The 12,099-nt window shown below is 38.1% G+C and overlaps 1 protein-coding gene across 2 annotated transcripts in view; it reads right to left on the reverse strand.

The window, feature by feature from the left end:
• The window catches only part of CCNC (cyclin C), a 28,876-nt gene extending 20,029 nt beyond the window's left edge, over window positions 1–8,847 (reverse strand). The window contains exons 1-3 of one of the 2 annotated variants that reach the window (XM_042986874.1): window positions 8,638–8,847; window positions 1,554–1,660; window positions 339–423 (exon numbers count right to left, since the gene is read on the reverse strand). In XM_042986874.1, the coding sequence (XP_042842808.1) occupies window positions 339–423; window positions 1,554–1,660; window positions 8,638–8,669 (224 nt within the window). In that variant the 5' untranslated portion in view covers window positions 8,670–8,847. The remainder of the gene's footprint in view (window positions 1–338; window positions 424–1,553; window positions 1,661–8,637) is intronic. The other variant, XM_042986873.1, reaches the window with a different exon arrangement.
• Window positions 8,848–12,099: the final 3,252 nt, after the last annotated feature.

Raw genomic sequence — 12,099 nt, forward strand, 5'->3', positions numbered from 1 at the left:
CACACTGGAGGGGCACCTGGGTGGCTCAGTTGGTTAAGCGTCTGACTTCAGCTCAGGTCATGATCTCACAGTTCATGAGTTTGAGCCCTGATTCAGGCTCTGTGCTGACAGCTCAGAGCCTGGACCCTGCTTCAGATTCCCTCTCTCTCTGCCCCTCCCCCATTCATATTCTCTCTCTCAAAAATAAACAAACATTTTTAAAAAATTAACAAAAAAACACACTGGAAAAAAATGAAGATAACTCTACGATAAACACATGATTTAGTTACACTAAGGTTCATCAACATTACATAAGAGTTTCAAATAGGTATAACATATTCCCAAAATAAAAGTCCTACCTGGCATAGAATCTCTTGAAATAGACTGTAGCAGTGGCAATAACTTGTTGTCTTAATTTAAGATGTTCACCTAATGCTTGAATAACTAGAAGAAAAATAAAGTTTTAAATGTATCTTCTGATATCATAATATTGACATTGAATAATAACTTCCATGTGATTAAATCATGACTATATTAATTTTTAACAAAAAGAAAAACCTACATATGCTATAAAACTCTATTTGGATCACACTGGACTAGTACTAGGATTTGGAAATCTGTTAAAAAATATATAGGTATGCATAAAAACAATAAAAAATAGAAATTGCCCCAGAGCAAACACTATTCTTACATTAAGAAGGCTAAATGACAGGTATTTCCCTCTGAATGATAGGTATCTCAATGCTTTTCATAGTATCTTTAGGATATAAAAAGAAAACATTAAACAGCTATCAAACTCACTATAACTACCACTTTATAAAGTTTATTAAAAAGTCCATAATGAATCCTTAAAACAACAGAGAGACAGGTTTGCAGAACAGTGCACTGAGGGTTAGAAAAATCATGTAACAAAGCTACCATGTGACAGAGCAAGGATCTTCTGACTTTAAATCCCCTTCCCTCCAAAGCAAACTTGTAAGATAAGAATAACCAATATAGGATCTCAATCCAAAGACTCCATTTATCCCCAAAATATTTGCTTTAGCCAATCCTAAATTGGGCTTAATAATGCATTATAAAGACTTAGGGCAATCAATGAACACTTTCAAACTGTTTTGAGTATCTCTGATATGTAAGATTCACAAGACTTTATTTAGATCACTTAAAAAGAAAGACAAGTGAATATAAGTTATAAAAAGAATACATGTATAAATAAAAATGTTAAGTACGGGGTGCCTGGTGGCTCAGTGGGTTAAGCATCCGACCTCGGCTTGGGTCATGATCTCACTGTTCGTGAGTTCAGGCCCCACATCGGGCTCTGTGCTGACAGCTCGGAGCCTGGAGCCTGCTTCAGATTCTGTGTCTCCTTCTGTCTCTGTTCCTCCCCTGCTTGTACTCTTGTCTCTCTCTCTCTCTGTCTCTCAAAAATAAAAATTAAAAAAAATTTTTTTTAATTAAAAAAAAGTAGAAATGTTAAGTATGGACTAAAACAACTCATCACAAATTACTATACAAAAGTTTGAATTCAGAAGTGACCAACTATACTATTTCAGTCATTTTTTAAAAATGTTTACCATTTGTAAAAAATATTTGTAATTTCCAATACTCTTCTTCTGAGAGAAACTTTAAGTCCTTCTGGCGTTCCTTCAACAGATCTTGTTTATCCAAAATCCATTGCAAACTAAAAGAAACAAAGATGTTAAAACACGCTACAGAGAATCAACTAATAAAGTCACAAAAAAACATTCTAAGATTGAACAAGTTATAAACATTCTGAGAAATACAAAGTGCAAGAAGTAACTCAGAAGATAGTATTTTTCACATTTCTTGAAATTCCAACACTGAGAATTATCTCATTGGGGCACCTGGGTGGCTCAGTTGGTTAGCATTTGACTCCTGATTTGGGCTCAGGTCATGAGCTCATGGTTTGTGGGTGAACCCTGAAACAGGCTCTGTGCTGACAGTTCGGAGCCTGCTTGAGATTCTCTCTCTCTCTCCCCCTCTCTCTCTCTGCCCCTCCCATAATCTCTAGCGCTCTTTTTCTCCTCCACTGAAAATAAATTAATTAAAGAAAAGAGAATTATCTCACTAGTGAATGTAAATATGTTCTGAAAAAAATTCCACTCTAATTTTCTCAGTCTCTCTTGTTCTCTCTCTACCGTATACTACATTTCATTGGTTTTAAGACTCTGATATCAAAAGAAATCTTACAGTCAGTGATGCCTTAGGCTTTTAACTGCTAGTACATTTATTTTTTCTTAGTGATACATAAAATAATGGTCAAGTTATTTGACACCAAATGATGATACCTTAGATTTGAAGTATCTTTTCTCAGTTGTTCATGAGTAACTGGAGTATTTAATTTCCCTACTTCATGAATTCCAATCATGTTAAAAGCTGTTTCAGGATTTATTACACTAATAGCCTCCTCCATCTGCCTAGTCAAGTCTACTATTTTTAACCAGACATATGAAATTGATACGACCCATAAAACTATTCTGCAACTTGCTTTTGTCATTCAGTATGTACTGAAAGTCTTTTTATGTCAACAGATTTGTTATTCAGCATCCTTTTAAATTGCTGCACAACTTTATGGATGTATTATTATTTATTAATTCCTATTAATAGGCAGATAGGTTATAATTTTTCACTATTAAAAATAATGCTTTAATGACTAGCTTTGTAATTCACCCTGTATATTTAGTTAATTTTTTTTTTTAATGTTTATTTATTTCTGATACAGAGAGAGAGCATGAATGGGGGAGGGTCAGAGAGAGGGAGACACAGAATCTGAAACAGGCTCCAGGCTCTGAGCTGTCAGCACAGAGCTCGACGCGGGGCTCAAACTCACGGACCGCGAGATCATGACCTGAGCCAAAGTCAGCCGCTTAACCGACTGAGCCACCCAGGCGCGCCAATATTTAAAATAGTTTCCTAGAAATAGAACTAATTGGTCAGTTTTACTGATAACTTTGTTATACATTGGCAGTTTGCAGTCCATATGTGACACCAATTTCCATTCCCATGAAAAGTACATGATGGTGGGTGCCTGAGTGGGTCAGTTGGCTGATCATCTGACTTCAGCCTAGGTCAGGATCTCAGGACTCCTGAGTTCAAGCCCCATGTCGGCACAGAGCCTGCTTGGAATTCTCGGTCTTCTTCTCTCCCTGCCCCCCACCCCCAAAAAAATAAACTTAAAATCTTAAAAAATAAAAAAAGTACATGAGGGTGTCTTAAAATATTTACCCCCCCTCCATGAGTTACTCCCAAGCTTTTAAATACTTTACAACTGAAAGAACTGAAAGGCAAAGTAGTATCTTACTGTTGGGGGGGGGGGGCGGGGAGGGATGGGGGTTGTTTGTTTTTACTTTACTTCTGAGGTTAAACATTTTCCAGGGCCTATTGGCCAAATATAGTTCTTCTTTTGTATACTGTAATTCTTTTCTTTTTTTAAGTTTATTTTTTATTTATTTTGAAAGGGAGATAGAGATCAAGCAGGGGAGGGGCAGAGAGACAGGGAGACAGAATCTCAAGGAGGCTCTAAGCTGCCAGCACAAAGCTTGACACAGGGATTGAAATCAGGAACTGTGAGGTCATGATCTGAGTCAAAGACAAGAGTTGGACTCTTAACCAACTGAGCCTCCCAGGCGCCCCTGTACATTGTAATCCTAATATGACAATTTTTCTAATGGGATGGTCTTTTTCACAATTTAGAGATTTTTCTCATATAATTTGCATATTATAGATAATAAATCATTTGTCAAATACACTAAACATTTCCTAAGTTTAGCATGATCTCTTAATATTTGTAATACAGAAATATGGATCACTTATTAAAACCAACCCATATTTTACTTTGATTTTATGTTTGTCACAAATGAAAAGGCCTCCCCTGACACAAAATGATTACCAAAAAAAAAAAAAAAAAATCACCCGTATTTTCTAATATGGCTTTTTTCTTTCAATTTGTGATCCACCTGGAATATATTTTGTACAAGGTAGAAAACAGGGATCCAGCTAAATGTTTTATCAAATGGTTACTCAAATGTTGACTAAAGTATTTCTTGATGTATAATTCTATTATTGTATTTGGGATCATCTTTGTAATTTCCTTTTTTTCTTTTCTTATTCCTATGCCATGCTATTTTAAAACATAAAACTAAACAATTAAAATCTGGTACAGAAAATACTCCCTGCTGCTACTATTCTTCAGAAAATTGCTTGATATTCTATTACAATTATTATTCTGAGACCTGAACTTTTAAAAACATTGTTATCAAGTCCCAAAAGGAACTTTTAAAGGAAATCCATTCAAAATTGTTTGGGCTTACATTAATGAGATCAATAGCGGAAGAAATGCTATTTTTACAAGGTTAGAATTCAAACTCCATTTATTAAAATCTTTGTTCCACTACAAAATTTAAAAATTTCTTCCTATAGGTCCTGTACGTTTGTTTACTCCTGTGTATTTCATATTTTCTGTTGCTACTGTAATTATATTTTTCTATCACTCATTTATTTTTAAAATATGTTTATTTTAATGTTTATTTCTGAGAATGCAAAGGGGAGGGGCAGAAAGAGGGGGACAGAGGATCTGAAGGCAACTCTCTGCAGAGAGCTGACAGATTGACAGCAGTGAGTCTGATGTGGGGCTCGAACTCAGGAACCCCGAAATCATGACCTGAGCTGAAGTTGGGTGCTCAACCTACTGAGCCACGTTCCCCCATCATTTATTTAAAAGAAAGCTTTCCAGGGGCGCCTGGGTGGCTCAGTCGGTTGAGCTTCCGACTTCGGCTCAGGTCATGATCTCATGGTCCATGATTTCGAGCCCCGTGTCAGGCTCTGTGCTGACAGCTCGGAGCCTGGAGCCTGTTTCAGATTCTGTGTCTCCCTCTCTCTCTGACCCTCCCCTGTTCATGCTGTCTCTCCCTGTCTCAAAAATAAAATAAACGTTAAAAAAAAAAAAATTTTAAAGAAAGCTTTCCATTTTTATGTTATGTAACTGGTTACCTCTTGAGACCTTTATTTATAATAATTTCTCAATTAACTGAATTTTCTTAAATTTTATTGCTATATACTGGTAATTTTGTCATTTTTTACATCTCATTCTATTAACTGCATTGAGTAGCATTTTCAGAACAATGTTAAACAGGCCCCCTAATTTTCCTGTTTTACCATTAAATATCTCTTGTTGATGCTTTGACGTTCTTACCCTGTTAAGAAAGCATACTATTTGTTTTGGTCAAGAACAGATGTTGAATTTTAAAAGCGGTCTTGACGTTTTCACTGTTTATTAACAGATTTCCAAATGTTGACTATATTTCTATAGTAAAATCATTATCATTTTTTATATTTCTAATGTAATGTTAGACTCTACTTGGGAATACTTTATGATGTTTGCATCGATATTCAAAAGTCAGACTGTTTTTAATGCTACCTTTGCTAGATTTTATCAGTGTTATTGTAACTTCACATAAAAAGAACTGGAAAGCTTTCTGTGTGAACTGGAATAATTTCAATAGCAGATCTTCTTGAAAATGGGAAAACATTTACCCACGAAATAACGTGGGCCTGGAGCATTTTTTAAGGAGTAGCTCTCTGGTAACTTTCTTAATTTGTTTTGGCTTTCAAACTTATTCCCATGGAGATAACCCAAAGGTACATCTGGATTTATTTACTTTTCTCATTCCTAATTTTGTATTTTTGTATCATATCTTTTTTCCTTGCTTCAACTAGTAGCAGTTTAGTCTACTGTTTTGATTTTCCCTTCTAAGGAACCAACTCTTATAATTTCTGACTACTTTTTTCCTTTCAAGATGTTAATATCGGGGGCGTCTGGACGGCTCAGTTGGCTAAGCATCTGACTTTGGTTCAGGTCATGATCTAGCAGTTTGTGGGTTTGAGCCTCGCATCAGGTTCACTGCTGTCAGCACAGAGCATGCTTGGGATCCTCTGTCCCCTTCTCTCTCTGCCACTCCCCTGTGCGCTCTCTCTCAAAATTAAATAAATATAAAAAAAATAAAATGTTAATATCGGTATTACCTTTAAGTCTTTCCTTTTTTCCCCTCGGATTTATTTCACTGTTTCCTTTTTAATATTCTTAAGTAGAATATTTTGATTTATTTTTATTCTTTCTCAGTTTTTCAGGATGTTAGTTTATAACTTTGACTTTGGCTACATCCCAAAAGTATGGACATATATTGATCTCATTAAGTTATTTCCTTGATATTATGTAACTGTATTTTCAGTTTCCTCTGATACAATAACATCCAGAATTGATTTTGTACTTTTGTATTTGTTATCTGTTCATTAATTCATTCAGTCAACCAGCTAATATTTAGTGCCATTCTCCTTTTTTTAATTTTTTTTAACGTTTATTTTTGAGACAGAGGCAGAGCATGAACGGGGGAGGGGCAGAGAGAGAGGGAGACACAGAATCGGAAGCAGGCTCCAGGCTCGGAGCCGTCAGCCCAGAGCCCGACGCGGGGCTCGAACTCACGGACCGCGAGATCGTGACCTGAGCTGAAGTCGGCCGCTTAACCGACTGCGCCACCCAGGCGCCCCAATGCCATTCTCCTTTTAATGCAGTAAGGTCAAAGAATGTGTTGTGTTCAACTTCCTAGAAAATACTGTGATTCATCCTGTTCTAGTATCATTAATTTCATCCTCACAGTGTTTTTAGAAAGATAATCTTCACAATCAAATATCTTAAGTTTTCTTCACAGCACATAGTATGGAGGATAAACCAAGAACACTTATAATACCAACTTTCATAAAACGTAAGATTACATTGTTCATATGACTCACCATATTTCATGTGCTACTAAGAAAAAAAAATTGCCATGCTCATTTTAGAAATGTTAAGATGTTCGTCTTCAAAAAATCACCTAAAACAATGGTTTTTGTAATCTTTTTGTTTCCAGAATTGATTGCCTTGTCTTTCTTAATTGTAACCTTTTGCAGACGAGGCACTTCATAATTCTCAAGAGATCTGAGTAGCTCTTTCCCAATTCAAGCAGGACTACTTGAATTGGGAGACAAGGACATTTCCAAAAAAGCACACTTAACATTTTAACAATTTTATATTTCAAAAGTGAAGAAACAATTGTTATAGATCCTACCCCCTAAATGTCATTATGCCAACAATAAGTGAAAGCATAATTAACACTTATCAAAAGGTGGGCAGGGGTGCCTGGGTGGCTCAGTCTGTTAAGCCTCTGACTTTGGCTCAGGTGATGATCTTGGGGTTCAGGAGTTCGAGCCCCGCATCAAGCTCTGTGCTGACAGCTCCAAGCCTGGAGCCTACTTCAGATTCTGTCTCCCTCTCTCTCGGCCCCTCCCCCTCTTGAGCTCTATCTCTCTCAAAAAACTAAATAAATATTTTTTTAAAAAGGTGGGCAGATCTTTTTTTTTTTAGTTGAGAAAAATGACTGTAGCTTTTGATAATCAACAGCTAGCTCCCTGTTAATTCTCTCTCACTTTCTTTCAAAGTTTATCAAAATACTACTCTTCTCCACTAATTAAATTTTCTGTATTTTAATTTTGCCCGAGCAAATATGGCAGTGAGCAAAACTGCAAAATACAAATATGATCAGAGGTAGAGCTTCCACAATTTCATCTCCACAGAATCACTTCATAGCAAGAGGATAACCTGCTTTCCTGAAAAAAGGTTTCCAAAACCATTTTTGTTTTCGCACAAAGGACTAAAAAAAGAATGAATAGGAATTCATCTTTTTTCACAGAATCAAAATTTAAATTACAATTACTAATGCTCTCTTAGCATTTATATATATATATTTATATATATATATACACACACACACACACACACTAAAATATAATAGCACCAGCTTCTGTTCATCTTTCAACCGTACAGTGGAAAACCTAATCAATTAGTCCCATCACTCACCTTTCTGCCTACTTAAATGTATTTAGGGGAAAATATTTCTAATATTACTCTAGTTCTTCCATGGTCACTAGCAAAAACAAAACCGAATTCATGAAATATGTTAAAGAAATCAGCAGTCACTGGGAAATACGTGTTTACAACAAAATATAAGGCACAGACTAATGGATACATCTTGAGAGCACCTGCCCTACACCTCACCAACATACAACTCCATCTAGGCATAAGGTAATGGCAGGAACTGGTTAGAGAGCAGAAACAAGCCTGACTCTCTCCACAGAATATTAAATCCACTCAAGACAGAAGGTGAATGACAAAAGACTACAATGCCGATTCCCCGAAGAGAGTCCAGGCAAAAGCGAACCATAACTGTCCTGAAGAGCCCGCCTCACAGTCCCGAACTATGCCACACTTCCCATACCTGTCCCTATCCCATCCCAACCCGCCCCTCTTCCAGGCCTAGCTTATCCAAGAATCCGAAGTTACACTCCTTCCTTCCTCTGAGACCGAACCTCCTTAGCCCCCGCCCTTTCCCACTCACAGACCACCGCCCCCCAACCAAATGCTGCCAGGGGGCGGGGAGAGGGGAGTCGCCAGAGAAAAGCGCGTCCCGCTTCCAGCCGCTGCCGCCTCCCGGGAGACCCCACGGCGCTCGGGACAGGGGCCGGGATCCAGGCCAAGGGGAGTCGCAGGCCCGGTCCTCACCGACTCCCAAGAAGAAGCCCCGGGCGAGAAGACGGAAGATCACTTACTAATGGGAGCTCTGCCAAAAGTTCCCTGCCATGGAACACAGCTTGCCCTGAAAAAAAAGCACCAGCCGGCGGAGCGGCCCGCGGAGCGACCATAGACCCAGCCCGCCCGGTAACTGCGCTCCTGGATCTGATCGGCTCGGCACCGCTCCGCGGCGGCTACGGTGAGAGGAAGAGGATGGCACTCTAATCTCCTTGAGGCCGGCCGGCAACACTCTACACTGTAAACCCGTTCCTATGGATAAAAGTTCCGGCTCGCCCCGCCGTAGCCGTAGCGGATGAAGCCGGTGGGGAGCAGACGGCCTGTGGGCGCAGAAGGGGCGGGAACTGGTGCTCACAGAAGACTCGCGGCGGTCGGAAGGCTCTCGCGAGAGCTTTCTACCAGTTCCGGCCTAGAACCCGCGAGCTGTTTTTTCTGAGCAACTTCCATTCACTGAGCGGGGATTAGAGAGGGCAAGTAGGCTGGTTTGGGATTTTGTTATTTCATTTTACAGGCCTCCACGATGGCACTTAATTAAGATATAAGATTTCCTGACTTCAGTTCTTTGACCTGCTGTTGGAAAGAGGAATAAAGATTATTTTGTCCTCAAGAAATAAATAATAAATAAATAAATAAAAATAAAGATTATCCTCAAGGACCCACCAAAATTTAATGGCATTAAGCCGAATACGTTCTTAATGGAGTCCTTTTGGACTGGATTGCAAACTTCTGGAGCAGCAGTGCTTTTCAAAGCCAGAGACTACCAGTTTTGCAGAACAGTGAAAAATATTTTTCCTTTATTATATATATACATGTGGTGTATTCATATATATGTACCAAATAGAAACATACAGCCCAAAATGCAATAATTTAATTTTACAATATGAAATAATCTGTATTTCTCATTTTTTATGTTGTGACATTGCATTTATTATTAAAGCTTATTTTTATAAATAATTGAATACACCTAAAAGTTGTTCACAGAAGACCAGTGTTGTGAGTAGCTTAAGACATTATTTTCCAACTAAGTGAAATAAGTCAGAGAAAGATACCATATGATTTCATCTCGTGTGCAATTTAAGAAACAGAAAAAAGAGACCAAAAAAACAGACTCTTAAATATATAAGAGAACTAACAGGTGATTCCAGAGAGGAGGTGAGTGGGGGAGTGGGTTAAAAAAGGTGAAGAGGTTTAAGAGTACACATATTAGTGATGAGCACTGAGTAATGTACAGAATTGTTGAATCATTATATTGTAAATCTGAACTAACAGAATACTGTATGTTAATTATATTTGAACAAAAGTAATTGTAAAATTAGAGAAAAACTACTCTTTAAGCTTATTTATTTATTTATTAATGGGGGGGAGGGTCCGCAAGAGAGGGAGAGAGAGAACCCCAAGCAGACTTGGCACTGGCAGCACAGAGCCCCATGTATGGCTCAATACCACGAAACTGTGAGATGGCGACCTGAGCCGAAATCTAGAATTGGATGCGTCACCGACTGAGCCACCCAGGTGCCCCAAGAAAAACTATTTTTAAAAAAAGACATTATTTTTCACATTATGGGTGGAGACGAAATAGGGGGTGGTGACATTGTTAGATAAACATTTTCCTGAATGGAATAAAATATCAGGTATGTCAGAAATAGCAAGTAGTATTATAATAGAATTTTAAATTTTGATTAAATGATGTGTATGTGTATGGTCAGGATGTCAAACGCATGTCAGTAGCTTAACATAAAAATATTTTATATGTCCCATATCGCTACCATAAAGTCGGATATGGATTATATTGACCTTGGTAGTTGTCCTCCAGATCTTCAAGGATCTGGCATATTTTCATCTTTCAACTACTCTATCTTGGTTCTTTGCTTCTGGGCTTCAAATCTTTCTAGAGAAAGTTCAGAGGACTCTCACTGACTGAATCAGTGTTAAGAGACTTGAACCAGAAACAATACAATTACTTCCTTTCGTGACCCATTGACCAGAATAGGCACACGCCTCTAACTTAACTGCAAGGGAGGCTGAAAAATGTAGGGTATCATGTAGCATATTTGATGAACACTAGCATGGACTACACTGCAGATCACAGTCAAAAAAGTTTATAAAGTGGTAGCTTAAGAAACACCAGGCCATAGGAGCACCTGGATGGCTCAGTTCGTTGAGCGCCTGACTTCGGCTCAGGCCATGATCTCACAGTTCGTGAGTTTGAGCTCCACATTGGGCTCACTGCTGTCAGCCTGTTAGCACACAGTCTACTTCAGATCCTCTGTCCCCCTCTCTCTGCGCCTCCCCAACTTGTGCTCTCCCAAAAAATAAAGAAAAGAAATACCAGACCATAGGCTACTTCACAAGGTTTAGAATTTCTTCAACTCTCTGAGAAGTTTTTGATAGTTTGATACCTTTCGGAAGATAAGGACACTGTGATAAATTGGTATTGTTGAATGTTTTGTTCTATGTGCCTCTATTACACTTTGTTTCTACCACTAGACCAGTACCGTTTCATATCTAATTCTGCATTCTTCTTCCTATAAAACTGTGAGGTCCTTCATCTTTGTATCCCTGTTAGTTCAAGGTATAACACAAGGTAGGCACAGCAGTACTGATATTTGAAACTGACATAACTGGGTGAGGGCAGGGAGGAGGGGTGCTTAAAGAAAAAGAATGTAACCTTATGGACACAAAATTAGGTTCTAAAGTGAGTATTTACAATGCAAAAGAGAAATCAAACAAATGAATAAGGCCTTGGAGATTCAGGTCATTTCTTCTGTGAACTCGTAGGCAATTTACAAAACAACAACAACAACAACAACAAAACCTAAATAGAAATGCTTTCTGTCTGCAACCTGGTTTCTGCCTCCCAACCAGAATAACACATTCCCAACAGCTCCGGTGCTCCCAGTGGCTGTGCAAGTCAGGGACCTGAATAAAGCTCAGATTTCATTTGTTTCAGGGCAAATCATCTCTGAAGGTAGCCTGTAAATGGAGGTTGAATTGAATTGACTTGAACCAAATGCTAACTTATTTAATAGTATCTCTGGTGAAATAGAGCAATTTACAAAAGTTATTAAAATGCCTAGCTGTTGGAGCTTACCTGGATGCAAAAGATGATGAGACATGTAGGTTTGCTTAATTTTACTGACAGGTTTTTTTTTTTTTAACTTTTCTTTATAATTTTGGTATTGTTTCAGTCCTCACTACTCACCTAATTTAATCACCTACTTAATTTGATCACTTACTGGAATCATTCAGTCTTGTCCCTTCTAATTTTTTATTTACCTTGTACTTTTCAAATAGGGATATGATCAATAGTCTTGATGCTAATATTGATTCTCCTGTGATAAAAAAAAGTATTTATCCTTTTTCCTACGATGCCTTTTCCAGAAGTATGAGTGGTATTTCTCAGAAACTTGAGCCTAGAAATGTAGTAGTTTTCTCAAGCTCACTTAGCTGGTTACTGGCAAAACAGCAGGAATCTAGTTCTT

The sequence above is a fragment of the Panthera tigris genome, chromosome B2 (assembly GCF_018350195.1).
Source record: "Panthera tigris isolate Pti1 chromosome B2, P.tigris_Pti1_mat1.1, whole genome shotgun sequence".
Taxonomy (NCBI): Eukaryota; Metazoa; Chordata; class Mammalia; order Carnivora; family Felidae; genus Panthera; species Panthera tigris.